The sequence below is a fragment of the Peromyscus leucopus genome, chromosome 3 (assembly GCF_004664715.2).
Source record: "Peromyscus leucopus breed LL Stock chromosome 3, UCI_PerLeu_2.1, whole genome shotgun sequence".
Classification (NCBI taxonomy): domain Eukaryota; kingdom Metazoa; phylum Chordata; class Mammalia; order Rodentia; family Cricetidae; genus Peromyscus; species Peromyscus leucopus.
Window position 1 is genome coordinate 136,912,124 of NC_051065.1, and position 18,129 is coordinate 136,930,252.

An 18,129-nucleotide genomic window follows, 5' to 3' on the forward strand; every position below is an offset into this window, starting at 1 on the left:
TTGGATTACCAGGAGACGATACTACAACTTCCCACACTGCAGCCCATGAACTTGCAGGCCTTGTAAAGCAGCTGGGGTCCCACGTGGTGCTGGGGCTGTAGCATGGCAGTGAGCAAGGCAGAGGAGGTGGGGGACGAGCCCACACCAGACGAACTGATGCACACTAGATCAAAACATCCTTAAGTCCCTCCTGCCAGTGCCACAAGGTTCAGAGGAGTTCCTGAGCGAGAGCCCAAGGCCTCAATAGGATCTGTGTTGGGTATCAAGGTCTCCATGGAGACACCAAGGCTGTGTGCTGTTTCTCTAATGATCGGTGACATCTCAGCTCAAAGCTGCACTTCCCAGCCTTGTTAGTGTCCTCATCACTAGGACAGCAGGCCTAGCTCTTGTCAATGAAGGTGAGCAGAAGTGGTTACAGAGCAGATACAATTTCCACTGCCCTTTGCCTCTTCTACGGTTGGAAGGAAAGACTCCAGCCTTTGGGCCGTGCTCTTCCCTATCACCTGACAATCACAGTCAGTTTGCAGAGTGTCATAGCAATATCTTTTGAACACTTCAAACAGAGAAACAGAGGTGAGTGACTAGTATTGAATTGACAAACTATTGGGTAAAGAGGCTGGAGAGATGGCTCAGTGGTTAAGAGCACATGCTGCTCTTCCAGAGGACCTGAGGTCAGTTCCCAGCATTCACATCAGGAAGTTTCCATAGAATCTGATGCCTTCTGACCTCTATGGGTACTCAAATACATACACATGAAAAAAAATTAAATAAATTTTAAAACTGTTAGGTATTTCTTTTGTTCTGAAACCTTGGATATATATTACTGAGACTCCAAGATCATTTATAAATAATAACGAAAAATGTTTGGGAACCTCTGTCTTAGAAGGATGATAGATTAAAGATGAAGGAACACCAGGCTCCTGAATGTCTACATAGAGAAAAGGCAGTTACTAATGAGGAACTCCCACACCAGGTTGGTAGAATAATAAACTTTTGTTGCATTAACTCTATGGAGTTTGTTATCACAGATAGCATTACCCTAAATGATGCCCAGAGTACGTGGGAATCTTTTCCCGAGGCCACAGGTGGTGATAGTAGATAACTCACAATCCCTGACGGTAATGAGCCAAACCACATCCCGCTGGGAGCCACTAAGTCAAGAGAAGGATATACCTATCGAATACTCAGTCAATACACAGCTCCCCTGTCCCTCTCGAGCTAAGACTGACCTCAAAGAAAAGGAGAAGAATGTGGAGAAGGCAGAGGAGGCTAAGGACTTGGTTTGTTCTAGTTTCCTTTCTGTGACTGTGATAAAACACCCTACCAGGAGAGTGTTTATTTGGCTTATACTTCTAGGTCACAGTCCATCACTAGGAGAAGTTGAGGCAGGGTTTCAAAGCAAGAATCTGGAAGCGGGAACCAGGGAGGAACCTGCTTGGTGGCTCACTCAGGCTCCCCCTCAGCTGACTTCCTTATATAGCCTGGGACCACATTTCCAGGGAATTATAGCACCCACTGTGGCCTGAGCCCTCCTATATCAATTAACAATCAAGACAATCCCTCATAGACATGCCCACGGAACCACCTGGTGAAGACGGCTGAGAGTCTTGTCAACTCTGTGTCAAGTTAATCTAACTAGGACAGAACTAAATGGGATCATGAATTGTAAATTAAAAGTAGTGTTCTTCCATCAGAGGGTAAATTACGTAGGGTTTGTGTTGGTTTTGTTTTTTAACTAGGTCCCACTAGCCTAGGCTGGCCTTGAATTCATGAACCTCCTGCTTCAACCTCTTGAATGCTGAAATTACTCGTCCTCTCCACTTCGCTTTGCTGGGGTGATGGTCCAGCTGATGGGGGTTCTCTGCCCACTGGGTCAGGAGCCTGAGCCCCTGCGGTCCTGCCCTGCGGTCCTGCTGAAGTGGCTACTACAGGCCCATTAGCCATTTCTTTAGGGCACAGTTGTTACCAGGGAAATCAGGATTCTATCTTGAGCTCTTATGGGACTTGAAGGACAGGAAAGCAGGCCAAGCCCTGTAACCTGAGTCCAATTCCTGGCTCCTACATGATGGAAGAAGAAAAATAACTCCTGAGAAGGTAATTCTGAGATCCACACATGTGCTGAAGCATATGCCCCTCTTCACAGTGGAATAAATAAATACAGTTCCTTAAAAATTTAAAAACAAATGCAACTTCTAACCCTAGACTCAAAACAACAACAAAAACTGAAAGAAAAACACTGGGGCGGCGCAGGGCAGGGCAGGGCAGGGCAGAGCAGGCAAGCTTTAAACCTCAGTGGCTGCTAGAAGGAGGTAGAAGAGATTGGCTTTTTTTGAAGTCCGAGGAATCAGTGTGTTCGGCAGTCAAGGAACTGTGGGACACTTAGAGGCCTTCAGAGAAAGAGTGAGGAGGCCCAGAGGTCAGGGACCTCACAGGCCAGGGTCCAAACGGGAAAAAGGGAGGAAGATGGACATTTTATTTTGTTTTGTTTGGAATTCAGAAGAGTGAGTGAGGTACAAACTCTGCAGGGGTGTCAGGGGAGGGGCTGTGGGAAGGGCGAGTCAGGGGCTTATTATTCCTCCCATCTCTTCGGTAAATCAGTTTTCCCGAAGGTCAGTCTCCAGGCCAGGCGGTTGACAGGCCCAGCTGCCGACATCAGGATGGGATGTTCTAATCTTTCTGGAGCAAAGATGAATGTCACATCTCCACCCAGGGCCAGAGGCAGAACTCAGACTCCATTGCTTTCCAGAGGAGACATTGCTCCCCCAAAGAGCCTCCACTGATGGGACCAGTTTTTCTAAACCCTAAGGAGGGACAGTTGTGATGTTTCTGGTGTTTCCAGGGGAATGGGAGGCTGGGGTGAGGATGGGGGTCCACCTGGCATACTGTGCCCTGAAGCTGGTTTGTGGTGGTGCTGGGATTGAACCCCGGTCTTCACTCAGGTTAAGCCAGCGCTCTAACACTGAGCCACATCCTAGTCTCCTCTCCAGGGGGCCTTTAAACGACTGCGGAGAGTTTCCACTTCAGTGAAACTAGCAACAGTCTCCGAAGGCTGGAATTTTTCTAAGACTCTCATGCTACAGCAAGGAGTATTGAAGCTTGGTGCCGCCATAGGGGTGTAGGGATACACTCGCACTCCTGAGATTCCACCCGTTTGTGATGACTTGCAGGAGAGCCTGGAGCCAAACAACGATGGGTCAGTGATGGGCAGGACCACACCGTGACCAGGACTGCCTGGCCTTGCATTCCCTTTCCCTAGGGTCCTGGTGGTGAACTTGGGGTGACTGGATCCCTTTGCTCGTCTTCCCAGTGTGGCCACATTGAATGAGTCTCCTCTGTTTTCCACTCTTCTTTGTCTTTTTCATTAGTGTGGTGGGGATGTGTTGCTGTTTGCTCCCCCATTGCTGGGATAAAAGACTGACTTGGGGAGGAAAGAGTTTACTTCAGATTTTAATCCATTATTTAGGGAATGTCAGGATGGGAACCCGGAGGCAGGAACTGAAACACAGACATGGAGGAACACTGCTTACTGGCTTGCTTCCAGGCTTCTTTTCTGTTACCTTTCTCATACAGCCCGGGCCCACCCTGCTTAGGCATGGTACTGACCACAGGACTGGGTCCTCTGCGTCAATCAGCAACCAGACAAATGCCCCCACAAACATGCCTCTAGTCCGATTTGATGGAGGCAGCTCCTCAATTGCTTTTCCCAAGACGTGTGAAGCTGACAAGATTAGCCATTACAGAGTGTGTGGCTGAGGCCGGCCAGCCCATTGGGGCTGTTGACTCTCTGGGTTTTGCCCTATGGATTCCAATTACAATTTTGAACCAATATCCTTGGATTTTAACGTGGCGTTTGCTGTCACTATTCTCCATGTCTAAAACCTCCACAGTTTAAATGTGTCCAAATGAACCACAGCTTACATCAACGGAGCCCAGCTAGGGGCAGTATGTCAGCAAGGGCAACACTGGACATCATCTGGAGCATTTTCAGTGATTGTGTGCAAGGCCTCAGAGTGCATAGAACACACACACACACACACACACACACACACACACACACACCAAAAAAAAAATAATAATAATAATAACTGGGCCAGAATTTCAACAGTACTGAGGTTGAGAAAGTCTAATCCAATTAATTTGCTTGTAGGAATAATCACTTCCTCAACTCAAATGGGGTTCTGTAAGGACGAGGTGTCACATAGAGCTCTCATCCTGGAACACGGAAGACAATAACTATGCACGCAGCCAGCAAATCATCAGGTGGGTGAGCCCAGCTCCCATTAGGCGCCTTCAGAGAGTCACCTCCTTCCTCAGTCATATCCTCCAAACAGCTGGCTCCTTGGATCAGGAGGGTCAGTAAGGTCACTGAGGCTGGGATATGGAGACATGCCTGGAATATTTGAGGTGACACCATTCACCAAGTGAGCACCGCAGGACCCAAAGGTTCAGTTTTTATTTTCTGCACAGTCCCTACAATGCGCTCAGCTTCTCCTTCCATTGAATAAATGTCAGCAAACGAAATTGTGATTTGTATTCCATACTTCACATGTGTCATTTCTAATAATTACAAATATATTTGTACTTCCCCTAGCAAAGGTACTCCTTCATCGGTATTATTTCTTTAGCGTTTATTTATTTACCTGGCATTTTGTTTTGTTTGCTCTTGGGAGACAAAGTCTCATTCTGTAGCCCAGGTCGACGTCAGACTTCCAGCTGTCCTCCCGCCTCGGCCTCTGGAATGCTGGGATTACAAACCTATCTGTAGGGGCTTGCTTTTAGCCGGCTTAACTGGGTCCGGTGAAAAAAACTGCGTCCAGTCAGCCTGAAGTCTGTTGCCTACTTCACAATGTCACCTAGGGCACCCTGGACCAACTCATAATGTTACTTTCAGTGAGCCCTGCCCAGAAATGGGTCTCGATAGAGGGTCAGGGGTAGATCTGCTTCCAGCCCAGTGTGAATCAGTTCCGGCCAATGAAGCCAAGGCCGGGAGGTGTCGAGCTCCTGAGGTTAGACAGGCTGGCACAAGAGGCCCTGGTTCCTGACGGATGAGGGACCTGAGGAGACAGAAGGCCACAGAATCCGATCTGCGTGTAGGCAGAGGCATGCGACCCAAAGCTGCCTGGGGTACCTCATCTGCTGCCACAGGGGCCAAGGCCATCTTGAACTGATTCCTTGGCCCTGAGCCCCAAACCTGCAGGAGGCGGCCAGAAGCAGCGCAGCCCCTGTACTTCCCAAAAGCGCTACTGAGAACTTTCCCGGCCCGGCCCACAGGTGACTAGAGGGTCAGACCAGACGGAAAGGATCCGCCTATCCCAGCCTGGGGCTCAGACGGGCGAAGGTTGGTTCCCAAGGCCACGCGAAGCGCCCAAGCAGGCAAAACTAATGCCAGAAGAAAGTTAAGATCTCCCAGGCCTCTGTCACGCAACGCCCTACTGCCACCCCCAAGTGCGGCTCTTGCAACAGCTGTCGCGGCCGGCGCCAGCGGGACCTAATCCAGCCCGGCAGAGGTCAGAGCGGAGGAGCGATGTCCCACCGCAGTCCTGGCAGGAGCCTCGGGCCGCCAGCGCCGCCGCCGCCGCTGCCGCTGCTGCTGCTGCTGCCCTTGCTACTGCAGCTTCCCCGGGCAGCCGCCCTGGAGCCTACGTCAACAGGTGAGCAGAACGAGCCAGCGGCCGAGGACGGGGGCCGTCGCCCCGTACCCCCTGCACGCGCCCGCCCGCGGCTGGCCAGAGTCCCAGCAAGTTTACACCCAGGGGCGTCTTGGGTCGCACTTCTTGGTGGGGAGCCTGGCGGGTTGCGCTCCAGCCCTGCCGTAGATCAGCGGAGGCATTTAAGGCGGGAAACTAGGGGTCTGTCAGCATCTAAGTTATGTGTACCCCGATCGGACGGAGGTGTGATCTGAGGCCGGCCCATGTTCTGCTTCTACTGGCAGACAAGCGACTTTGGCTTAAGAGAATCGATCGCACTCTGGTAATGTCAGTTTGATATGGGACAGGGACAGGACAGAAGGGAGCTATGCTCTTTCCTCCAGATGGCCTCATAATCCAAGAGGATAAAAATCTCCATTCTATGGCCCAAAGAGCTGGGACCGGGAGGAAGTCGGGAATTTGCATAAAGATAAGACAGCTGAGTTGCCAGAGGGCACTGGTGTAACCCTTCCTGTCAGTAAAGCAGGTCCCAACAAGCGCCCTTCCAATCTCATCCTTCCATTTGCAAGAAGACCAAAATGAATTGTTGGGTTATGCAGACTTGGAAGACTCCAAAAGTCAAATTTGGAGAGGATTAATTTGATTTCATAATCATCTCCATGCTGGCCTTGCCCAAGAATAGGGTGGGCCTTGGGCAGGGTCTCCTTCACCAAATCGCTCCGATTCTTGTTACCTTCCAGTAAGCACCTGTACCCTGGGGGATTTTGAGGCGGTCTGCTCTCAACATCTGCTCCAGTAAGTGCAGGCCCGTGGGATAAGGCACTGTCCAGAAGCACCCGGTGTCTCCCCTGATTGAGCTGCATGCTCTTTGGTCTCCCCCACCACACACACACACACACACACACACACACACACACACACACCCTTTCAGTCCTGAGAAGCCAGCAGTCCTGAAAGGCTCTCCTCGGCATGGGTTTGAGGATAGTTCAGGATGCCGGCAGTGGCTCTTTGAAACACATGTAATTCCCTTTGTTCCTCTTTATTCATCTGTTAGTATTAATGTGGGTTCTGTAGTGGAGCTTCCTCAACCTTCCGGTACATTGCGTAAAATTTGAATCGTAAAGAGCAGGGACTTTGCTATCTATCTCCCTGTGCTCCCTGAAGTACCTAGCTCAGTACTGTGAGCTCAGTCAGATTTTGTCCTCACTTTTCCTGGGGAGAGGTGAACGAACACATATTCACCCCAGACGGACACCCCCGAAGCCATCTTACTGGCTCACTTTCACTTTTCAGTTTGGGTTTCTTTTTATTCTAGAAATTGGCAAATTATTTTACAGCCACCTCTTCATATTGTTCCAGCTACAGCATACAGTTGACAGAGGACCTGTCCTTGAGGACTGAAAGGCCCATATGTATTTTTCAGAACATCCTTGTATGGTTTTACTAAAAGTGTTTGTGTGTTCAAAACTGGGAATGGAACCCAGGTTCCCATGAATGTTAAGACATACCCTCTACCATCGAGCCCCAACACCCCAGCTCTCGCCAGTGGAGAAGAACCTCTTCATGGAATGAATGGCCAAGTTGGATGGTCGCTGGGGAGAGAGAGTCAGCCTCTCTGAGACTCAGAATGTAGCACATTCCTTTGTAAAACTGGTTCTTCATCTGGCCGTCAGCCTTGCAGGGCAAGACTCCAGAAGTCAGCATTTGCAGCATGCCAGATGTGATCAGATCTGGGGGGGGCCAAGTCACCCTGATACACACCCAAGTCTGTTCCCAGACTCATCCTTAATTATTCATTAGAAATATAACTGTCAGACTGACTGGGTGCTCCTGTACCCTGCTTCAGGCATATTCTTCCTGCTAGCAAAACACACAAGGAGATGTTATTGGGTTCTCCATCTGGGGATCTGACTCATCTGCCCTCAGAAGAACCTGGAGTCGGCCGGTGGGAGCAGTCATCTGGGTGGTACTTACCTGGTTGGGCCATCTGACTAATGGTGGACATCTGCCTGGCCACACAGCCAAGCCTCGCCAATGGGCTCTTACTCTCCTGGATATCATTTAGTCTCCTTGAGGTGTCATGGCCGACCGCTGGTTGAGTCCAGTCTCAATGGATGCTTTAACTCTGAATTCACTAAAGTGGGTCTCATGGTTGCTCCCTGGGCTTCTTTGTAGCATGGAAGTTCTTTATTATCTTTTATTCTTTTAAAGACAAGTTATCAGTGTGTAGCCCTGGCTAGCCTAGAACTCACTGTGTAGACCAGGCTGACCCAGAACTCAGAGAGATCTAGCTGCCTGTGCTTCCTGAGTACTGTACTTAAAGTCATGATCCACCGCACTAGCACGGCCGTGTTGTCCTTAAACGGTGTTCCAATTGTTCTGTGGGCTGAATTTTTAGCTTTGGAGGCTGGTTGGTGAGTTATTGCTAGAGTTATTAAGTTGCTACTTCGTACTAGGGCAAAAGAGGAACTTACTTAATATTGTTTAAAAAAGAGAGGTAGTGAAATTATGGGGAAATGTTTGTGCAAAACAAAACTTGTAACTCTGTGTCCACACCGGTCTAGAGATCACGTGACATGTGTCAATCTTTTGGGGGGAAGTTGTGGAAGTCTTTTGATTGAGGTTTGAAAACAGAACAAATCCCTGAGAGAGACTGTCCTGCTCTGCAAGGCATCCATCCATCAGTCTGGCACGTGCTGTGGTGGACCCAGCATGAGGGGCTGACCAGCTACTTAAGCACTGTTCTCCTCAAGATCCTCTGTAAACTCAAGTGACCACCATCTTAATTCATAATTTGAAATCATGAATCAATACACCGGGGCCAGTGGGATTGGCCAACCGGAAAGGCTCCCAGGGCATGAGGCTGACCTGAGTTTTATCTGTGGGACTCACAGGGGTGGAGAGAGATACCGGACTCCACTCTCCACAAAGTTGTCCTCTGACCTCTCCTCTGGGCCGTGGCATGCACACTCACATACATCAGTATACTATGAATTCCATGTGAGTGTGTTCCCATGTGTGGCCTTCCAGTCAGGGTTTGAGTTCGGGATTTAGGTGGCCATGTAATCAAGAAAGAATTGTGCTAGGTCTGAGGGAGTGGATGTGATGACAGATGAGACTCACCTCCCATCCCCAAGGAGCTTGTGATGGAGACTATTGGACCAAACACACACAAATATGCCTCGTTAATGAGTACTCTAGATGAGTGGTGACTCAGAGTACCAAATCTGCCAGGCCTGGTGACACACACCTTAATCCAGGACTCGGGAGGCAGAGGAAAGATGATCTCCATAAATTGAGGCCAGCCTGGGCTACACAGCAAACTCCAGGCCAGCCAGGACTACATAGTGAGACACTCTCCCCAAAACCCAGGGTAGGGCGGGGGTGGGGGACGGGGAAGGGGTTGGAAGGGGAGAACACAGGCCAAATCAGAATGAGGCCAAGTTGATGTTCACGGGGGGGGGGGGGGGGGGGGGGGGGGGTGTAGAAGCGAAGGACAGTTCGGGATCTGAGAACTCTCCAGTCATTCCCTACATTCATGTTTTGTTGTTTCTTAACTATTCTTCAGGGCCATTGGCCATTTGTGCCAGCTTCTCACAGGTGCGCCCTACTGTGGCTCACACCGGCTGCACCCCACCATGTCTTGCTTTCCACCTCAGTGCATCTCTGACTGCAGACTTTACCCGGGGCTCTTACAAGCCTGCAGGAGAGGGCTTTAACCCGAGGCAGGGCATTTTACAACTATGTAGGGCAGGAACAGGCAGAGAAATGTGCCCTTTTCCATCCATGTTTGGATTTTTGTTTGTCTGGAGATGATGTCTGACTATGGAGCCCAGGCTAAGCTCAGATTCACAGTGATCCCCTGTCTCAGCTCCCTGAGGGCTGGGGTGACAGGAGTGAGCATGGTGATGACCTGTTGTTCCTCTCCCATCCTTGGGATGGAGCCTGCAGAAGCTTGTTCCACACACTGCCAAGGCAGGGCCCAGTCAGATCAGTCAGACCACAGTTGGGTGGACTCATCGGCTTCCCCCATTTTCTCTGCTCTCCCAGACCTTCATTCTACTCCCAGGGAAAACTTGTCCAAACACCTCTCCTCTGAGCCAGAGATGTGGGCTTTGATCTCTGCACAGAAAGGCAAGCTGAACACCATTTTCGTGCCTGGACACTGTAAAACTCACAAACCAGTTATTTCCTCAGTAACTCTGATGGAGACTCAAAGTAAGTCTAGAAGCCAGAGTGCAGCTTCCTGGGGGCCCTTGTAGGAGGAGAAAGTATGAAGAACCACCGCACACAAGCTAGGTGCACATAAAAGGGGAAGGAAGTCCGAGGTACATCAATGAACCTGACCTCAACCCAACCCGAACAGAATAAAGCTCAGTGTTGATATTTACTTCTCTCATACACCCCACCTGTTCAGTCCCTCTTCTTCCTCTCTTTCTCTCTCTGAAGGACTGATCCAGAAGGCCAACACTGTCACCTAGAGTTAAAAGCCATTCACTCTTCCATAAAATGAGATGCAAAGAACATTAGGTTCTAAACATGAGAGTCAGCCAGACTGGTAGCTCATACCTGTAATACCAGCCCTCAGGAAGCTGAGGCAGGAGGACCATCATGAGATAAAAGCCAGTCTGAGCTACATAATGAGTTCCAGCTCAACCTGGGCTGCAGAGGAAGATCCAATCTTAAAAGATAAGTGGAGAGAATGCATTTTATAAATTTTAAGGGCTAGGGTTTGTTTGTTTGTGTGTTTTTTCAATTGAAAATGAGCTCATACAGAATAGTAAAACGCACAAGAAATGTAAAGAGGACATTTGAAGTTTGTTTGTTTCATGGAAAATATGAAAACCACTGGAAGTGCCCCATTAAGAAAAGAAAAGTCCTCTCTTTGTAAGGTAACTTTTGTACAGTCTGACAAATGACCTATGACAGCCACATTTTCAGTTTTGAATGAGTTTATTGAGTAGTAAAAGGGGGATGCAAACCATCACCACATGGGGTGCTCAGGACATCCTCCAGAAACCAGCTGGGAAAGCCCTTAAGGTGGCCGGCCAGCTTCAGTCCCAGGCAGAGCTGCCCTGGGCTGAGGCTTCCAGACAAAAGAGCAAACAACTGCTAGAGACACTCTCCTCGGAGGAGTCGACACTCAGGACTTCCTGCAGAAACTGGCCCGGAAGTTGGGGTGTTGCCTGGACTTGGAATTGAGCTTTCTCTCCATGGACGAACATCCACAGCTAAACTTCCAGCCCCCACTACAGGCCCCTTTACATCTCGGGATAAATAATAGTGACCTTGGATGGAAATGGTTTAAGTTCTAAGCTGTTGTGGAGGACACTGGGTTTTTTATTCCTGGGCTGTTTCGCTGTTCTGTGCCCTCCCCCCTCCCCCCCTCCCCCAAGCCCCGGTCACAGATTGGGGTAGGGAACCTATCCCCAAACCTAGGAGGACTTTTTGAGAGAAACATGCTTGGGTCTGAAATGAGGTCAGGGCAACCCTGATCCTAGGTCCAGCTTCTCAGGGAATTCAGAGAACACACAACAGTTCAACAATATGACGCACATTACAGCAGCATTTCAGTGAAGTCAGATGTGGATCCCGTGTGTTGATTTTGAGGGTGTTGCTGTTAAACAAGCTTGATTCTATCTTTCATTGCTGCAATTTTAAAGACACCAATCCACTTAGCACTTGCCTCTTGGGCTAGAGAGGCGTCAGCAGAATGGCTGAGCCATCCTCGGGCCTCTTTCTTACGTTTGCAAACATAATTACAGGAGTGATGTTAGGCCAAGCTCTGTGAATGAATTAATGTCTGAATAACCTTGCTTTTCGTTAGAAGGATGAGCACAGAGCTGAGATTGTATAGCTTGGAAGGAGGAGGCCAAAAGGTCAGAAGTTCAAGGTCTTCCTGGGCAGTATATGGAGTTGAAGGCAGCCTGGGCTACGTGAGATCGTCTCAAAACACATAAATAGGGCTGGGGAAATGGCTCAGCAGTTGAGAGCACTAGTCCCTGCAAAGGACATGGGTTTGATTCCCAGCACCCACATGGAGGCTCATAATCCTCCTTAACTTCAGTCCCAGGGGATCTAACACCCTCTTCTGACCTCCAAAGCAACCAGGCACACATAGGCACCAGACATGCACGTGGTACGCGGCCACACATGTGAGCCAAACCCTCATAAAATAAATCTTTTTTAAAAAAATCACACAATGAGAATCCTCAAAGAAATATCATTTTGTTGGGGACAGCAGCCCTTGGCAGAGGTGGGCACGTATGCTCTTTGCTTTCAAGGAGCTGCTGAAAACGAGGTCAGGGTTAAAAGGACACAGCATTTTCCCCACCAGGTCACTTTCTCCAACATCTGCCCTGCATAGAAATGCTGCTCAACAGTAGAAATGTATGATGGATTAACATGCTAAGGGATTTGGAAAAAAAAAAAAAATAGTACAGACACTAGAAAACAAGAAGGAACTGATAGAAGCCACGGAATGAGTGAAGTTTATTGGGGTGGACCAAACCCCTCAGATTTGGGGTCAATTTTAAAAGCATACCCTGCTGGGTAGTAGGCTGTTTTTGGTGAATTCTCCTGAGGATGGGGCTGAGGTGTCATGTGGAGGTATGCTGCTGTCGGAGAAGCTGGCTTTTGTGCTCAGGGAAGCAGGTCGCTCTAGCAAGAGCGAACTGAGCCCTTGAATGCCAGCCTCAGCATGCAGCGGGGGGCTTGGAGAAAGATACATCTGAGTGTGTTTAAAGGGCACAGCAGAAAGGGAGAGAGACCTGTGGGCTCACTCGCCTTCTCTCTTTCTCTTATGGTTCCTGTTTTGTGATTTCTCCCAGCCTCAGGTTTTGTGGTAAAGCCAGCCAGCCCCGCTTCCTCATTTCCAGAGGTGAGGGGTGTGTGTGTGTGTGTGTGTGTGTGTGTGTGTGTGTGTGTGTGTGTGTCAAGAGGGAGAGAGGACAGGGGAAGGATCGACTATGGCTTCTGGACTCAGAAATAACCTTGGAGAATAGACTATATTTGGAAAGGAATTTTTAAGTAAGGTGTGCACATCTGCTAGATTGTAGCAGCTCAGCTTCGTTAACAATTCGTTATTTGTTGCCAGGATTGAGTGAGAGGTATGTGCGTGTGTGCATGGGTGTGTGCATGAATATGTGTGTGTGTGCATGTGTGTGTGTGTGTGTGTGTGTGTGTGTGTGTGTGTGCTGTTGTTGTTGTTTTGAGACTGTGATTTTGCTCTGTAGCCCTGGCCAGCCTGGGACTAGAAGGCTGGCCTCAAACCTCCAGGTATCCTCCTGCCTCTGCCTCTGCTTCTGCCTCCTGAGTGCTGGGATTACAGTCATAAGCAACCGTGCGAGACCCACCAGGAACGTAATGCAAAGCTTCACTTCAATTTAACCTTTTGCAAAGGCTTTCTGCTTAGGTCTGATGACATGTATTTGCAATTCCAGCAAAGGGGAGTTTGGGGCAGGAGGGTAGTGAGTTCTAGTCCAGCCTGAGCTATATAGCGAGCCTGTGCCTCAAACAACAGCACAACAAAAATCCTGTGACCCTGTTTGTCTTCCGGTTCAGTGTGCATGGTGATTCTTATCTAGTCCAGAATCCTAGCCAGGGGATGGTGCCACCCACAGTGGGTGGGTCTTCCCACCCCAGTTCAGGAAATCATGAAAATCCCCCACAGGCATGCTCAAAGGCCCATCTCTCATGTGATTCTAGATTCTGTCAAGTTGACAGTTGACATTTACCATTACCCAGATGTCAACCACCACGCTGGACTCCTTCCACGGTTATTTACTGAGCACCTACTATGTGTCAGGTACTATATCTGATGGGAAGAAACTGTCTCTGGATTTGAGCGGTTCGCTGTGTAGGGTTAGGTGTCAAGGAGACCTAACAAGGTTGGGGGGACAGTGGCCCCTGTGAGGCGGGACAGTTTCCTGAATCCTCAGTAACCATTTCCACACTGTTAGCCTGCTAACAAGAGAGGGACTATCAGGAGGAGGAAATGGTAGGTTTGCATCAGAAGGGCCGACCCAGTTCCTGGCAGGATGGAGAGCTGGGTGTTTGGTTTTGAGTCCTGAAGTGCTTGGACTGGTGATGTTCCAGCTAGACACCAGGACAGGAAGTAAGATCAAGAGAATGAACTGAGGAGTCTATTTTTAAAGCTTTTTTAAAAAGTGTTTATTTTGGGATAGGATCTCACTAAGCTGCACTCAAACCTGAGATCCTCCTGCTTCAGCCGCCCAAAAACTGGGACGACAGGTCGGCATGTGTCACCACCATGCCTGTCCATGCCTGGCTTAAAACGGAAATCTGTCTCTGTGTCTCTGTCTTTGTCTCTGTCTCTCTCTGTATGTGTGTGTGTTTATGGTGTGTGTGTGTGTGTGTGTGTGTGTGTGTGTGTGTGTGTGTGTGCATGTGAAGCCTAAGGTCACCCTCAAGTGTTCCTTGGGATGCTGTCTACCTTTTTTATTTCTTTATTTTCAAGACCGTTTTCTTACTGGCCTGAGGCTAGACTAGCCAGCGAGCTCTGGGAGCCCACCGGTACCGCCTCCCAGCACTGGGGTTACAGACACATGTCACCACACCTGGCTTTTACTTGGTGCCAGAGATCAAATTTAGGTCCTTATGCTTGCTTGGCAAGCACTTCACTGACCGGGCCAGGTTCCCAGCCTGTAGGACAGAAATCTTTAAAAACAAACACTGGAATGTTGGTCGCACAGGGAAGGCATAGGCCGTAGTTGAGTGGCGTCCCTCATGGCTCCCTTTCCCTACAGGAGTCTACTATGTAACCGCATACTGGCTACCTGATTCGAAGACAGTGGAAATCAAGAATGTGCTGGACAAGAACGGGGATGCTTACGGCTACTACAATGACTCCATTGAGACCACAGGCTGGGGCATCCTAGAGATTAAAGCTGGGTATGGCTCTCAGACCCTGAGAAATTCCATCATCATGTTTCTGGCTGGCTACCTGGAGGGCTACCTCACCGCTCTGTAAGTACACCATCCCTTTGCTTCATCCAGCGATGGCTTCTGGACCCTGGTGGGGTGTGTTAGGAGTGGAAGGTAGCCAGGGTGCGCTCAGCACCCCACTCTACCCATAATCATAGCTGCCTAAAAGACTCAAAGCACCCATTCATTCTCACAACACTTCTTTCTTGACATCTTCCACTTTTGTTTGGTTGGTTTTGTGAAATAGGGATTTTCTGTGTAACGTCTCTGGCTGTTCTGGAGCTCACTGTGTAGACCAGGCTGCCTCAGCTTTCCGTGTGAGTTCTCAGGCAGATATGACAGGCACTCTACCAACAGCCATCTTCTCGGCCACCAGTTCTCTCTTAGGAAACCATTTTGAAAGAGATAAAACCATTGTTGAAACATTATGCCATTCTACTAGCCATTTACTTCTGGGTAGAAAGCAGATAAGATGTGGAATGACATCCTGAGAGGACAACGCAGGAGGATTTATTAAACGTAAAATGTAAGGGGCCGAAGAAATGGTTCGGTGGGTAGAGGCAATTGCCGCCAAGCCTGGCAGACTGAGTTCAATCCCAGGGACCCACAAGATGAAAGGACAACTTTCTTAAGGTGACCTCTGACTTCCTCACGTATACCATGACACACTCAGTTCCTTACACACACCATCAAAGTATGAAGAAATGAAAACATAATGGGGATTGTTTAAATTAACACAATGTAAGAGCATTTATTTTCTTCCATTTTGAAACAATACTTCCCAGTAGACCAAGAGGTTTAAATGGAAATCTTAATGAGTAGACGGTAACTATTCCTCCTAAGTCTATTGTTATTCAATCCTGGTGTCTCCACTTTGTCTTACAAAAACAACAAGGACATAGTTGATAATTCAATCACCACACTTAAGCTTTTCTAGAGTTTGAAGCAGGGTCTCATGTATCCCAGGCTGGTCTTGAACTCATGAAGTCAAGAATGACCTTAAACTTCTAATCTTCCTGTCCCCACCTCCCAAGTGCTGAGATGATAAGTGTGGGCCACCATGCCCAGTTTCCTGCTGTGCTGGGATCCTAACCAGGACTCCCAGTACTCTACCAGTATCAAGCTACCAACTGAGCCGTGTCCCTGGCCACTTTGTTTGCTTGAAACAGGGTCTCATTCCACCTCGCTCTACAGCTAACTGGCCGGTAGACTGGGCATCCTGGCTGGAGTCATTAGAGAGGAAGGAGCCTCAGCTGAGGAAATGCCTCCAGGAGAGCCACTCAATTAGTGATGGGGGGGGGGCAGCCTGTGGTGGGTGGGGCCATCCCTGAGCTGGTGGGCCTGGGTCCTATAAAAACCCAGGGAAGCCAGGGGAAGCGAGCCAGTAAGCAGCACCTCTCCATGGCTTCTGTATCAGTTCCTGCTTCCAGGTTCCTGCCCTGCTGGAGTTCCTGTCCCGACTTCCTTCAGTGATGAACAGCAATGTGGAAGTGTAAGCTACATAATCCCTCCCCTCCCCATTTTCCTTTTGCTCATGGCGTTTCATCACAGCAATAGAAACCCTAATTAAGACACCTGGGATTCGTTAAGCAACCCAGGCTGGCCTCAAAGATGCAGTGATCCTCCTGCCTCAACCTCCTGAGTGCTGGAGAATTACTTTACAGAGAAAAACCTTTAAAGGGAGCAAAGTTGCATCTCGTTCAGGCACATCACATTTGATATAAAACTCTCTTTCCAGCTTGGCTTGCTTCTTTTATCCCCTGTGACCTAGTTAGGTACAGTTTTATCTAACCTTCTGGGGGCTATTAGACGCTCGTTGTGATAAGTTAAATACGGATCTTAACCTTGTTCTGAGCTCCTGAAACAGTATCGGTTCTGGACTCCGGCTCCTCTTTTATTATTTAGACATAAGTGAGCCATGTGTGTGCGGTACTTGTGAGGACTAAAAGAGGGCATCGAGAGCCCCTATAACTGGAATTACCACGTGCATGCTGGGAACTGAACCCAGGTCTTCCGTGCGCTTAACCACTGAGCCACCCCACCCCCGGACCCTTTGGGAACACTTTTAAAATGTGTTTAAACCTATATTATATGTGACATCCAACCTCTAGGCTCTCCTCGAACTCTGCACTTCCTTCTCCACTGAGTTGTGGCTGTGTGATTTAACCGAGTTGCAAGTTTGGAAAAATAATTCAGAGCAGAATCGTTTGACAATAAACAGATAAGGTTAAGTTCTTGGTGACATGTAGAGAGGCACTGAGGGAAAGCGAATTCTGAGGGAGCAGCTTGGGTCTGGGGGACATGCTAAGGATAAAGGCGTCTTCCTTGGGTGTTGAGAGAGAGAGAGAGAGAGAGAGAGAGAGAGAGAGAGAGAGAGCGCCCATGGAGTTTGGCAGGCCTCTGATGGGTGTGTGATGTCATTCTTGTGTTGTGAGATCTCACAGCAGACACTGGGGGTGGGTTAGTGTTAGGGTATGGATTTTTCAATACTTCTCTTGTGTGTGTGTATGTGTGTGTGTGTGTGTGTGTGTGTGTGTGTGTGATGGCATGCATGCGGAGGCTAGAAGACACTCTGTGATACTTAGTTCTCTCCTACCGTGTGGGTTCTGGGAATCAAACTCAGGTTGTCAGGCTTGCTGGCAAATGTCTCTACCTGCTGGGTCGTCTCACCAGCTCTGTACCTCCATTCTAGATATAAAGCGCTTATCTTTGAAAAACCTTAATCATTTGCCCCACCACCACCCAAAAACTCCATTAAAAGCATGTCTGTAGTAAATATTACATTATTTTTTTGTCCCTCTGGGTTTTTGTTTGTTTGTTTAAACAGCATCTCACTATGTAGCTCTGGCTGTCCTGGAACCCACTAGGTGGACCAGGCTGGCCTTCAGCTCACAGAGATCTGCCTGCCTCTACTTCTCAAGTAAGTGCTGGGCTTAAAGGCATGAACCACTGTGCCCCGCTGCTTAATTTTATTTTTAAAAAAGCAGCTATGATTCAATAACTATTTCTTTTTTTTAATTGATCAGCTTTATTTTGTTTTTTGAAGTAAATTCTCATGTTTTGACTCTGTTTTTGTTTTGCTTTGTTTGTTGTTTTTGTTTGTTTGGGTCTTTTCTTATTGTGAAAGGGTCTCATTATGTCGCCCTGGCTGTTTTGGAACTCACTCTGTAACCCAGGTTGGCCTCAAACTCAGAGATTCACTTGCTTCTGCCTCGCAAGTGGGATGATGAGGGCATTGTGGCTGCTACAAGCGATCTGTGAGCATAGTATGCAGAGTCCCAGGGAACAGATATCCAAAGGAACTGCTCCTCAAGATCTGTCGTCCTGTTGACTGAAAGGCAGATGCAGGCAGGAATCTCAGCGTGAGGGTGGGTTTGGATCACCTTTGTGCTCAGCACAGAGCTGCAGAGTCGGCCACTTTCCTAGTGACCATGCATGCTTCAGACCCACACTTGGCCAGAAGAGGGCATCAGATTCCCCCAGAATTGAAATTGTAGGTGGTTGTAAGCCACCTGATGTGGGTGCAGGGCACCAA

The 18,129-nt window shown here is 48.8% G+C and overlaps 1 protein-coding gene across 1 annotated transcript in view; it reads left to right on the forward strand.

Annotated features, from left to right (window-relative positions):
• Nucleotides 1-5,011: 5,011 nt before the first annotated feature.
• The window catches only part of Plbd1 (phospholipase B domain containing 1), a 53,931-nt gene continuing 40,813 nt past the window's right edge, over nucleotides 5,012-18,129 (forward strand). The window contains exons 1-2 of the mRNA XM_028872166.2: nucleotides 5,012-5,651; nucleotides 14,417-14,636. Of these exons, the coding sequence (XP_028727999.1) occupies nucleotides 5,525-5,651; nucleotides 14,417-14,636 (347 nt within the window). The 5' untranslated portion in view covers nucleotides 5,012-5,524. The remainder of the gene's footprint in view (nucleotides 5,652-14,416; nucleotides 14,637-18,129) is intronic.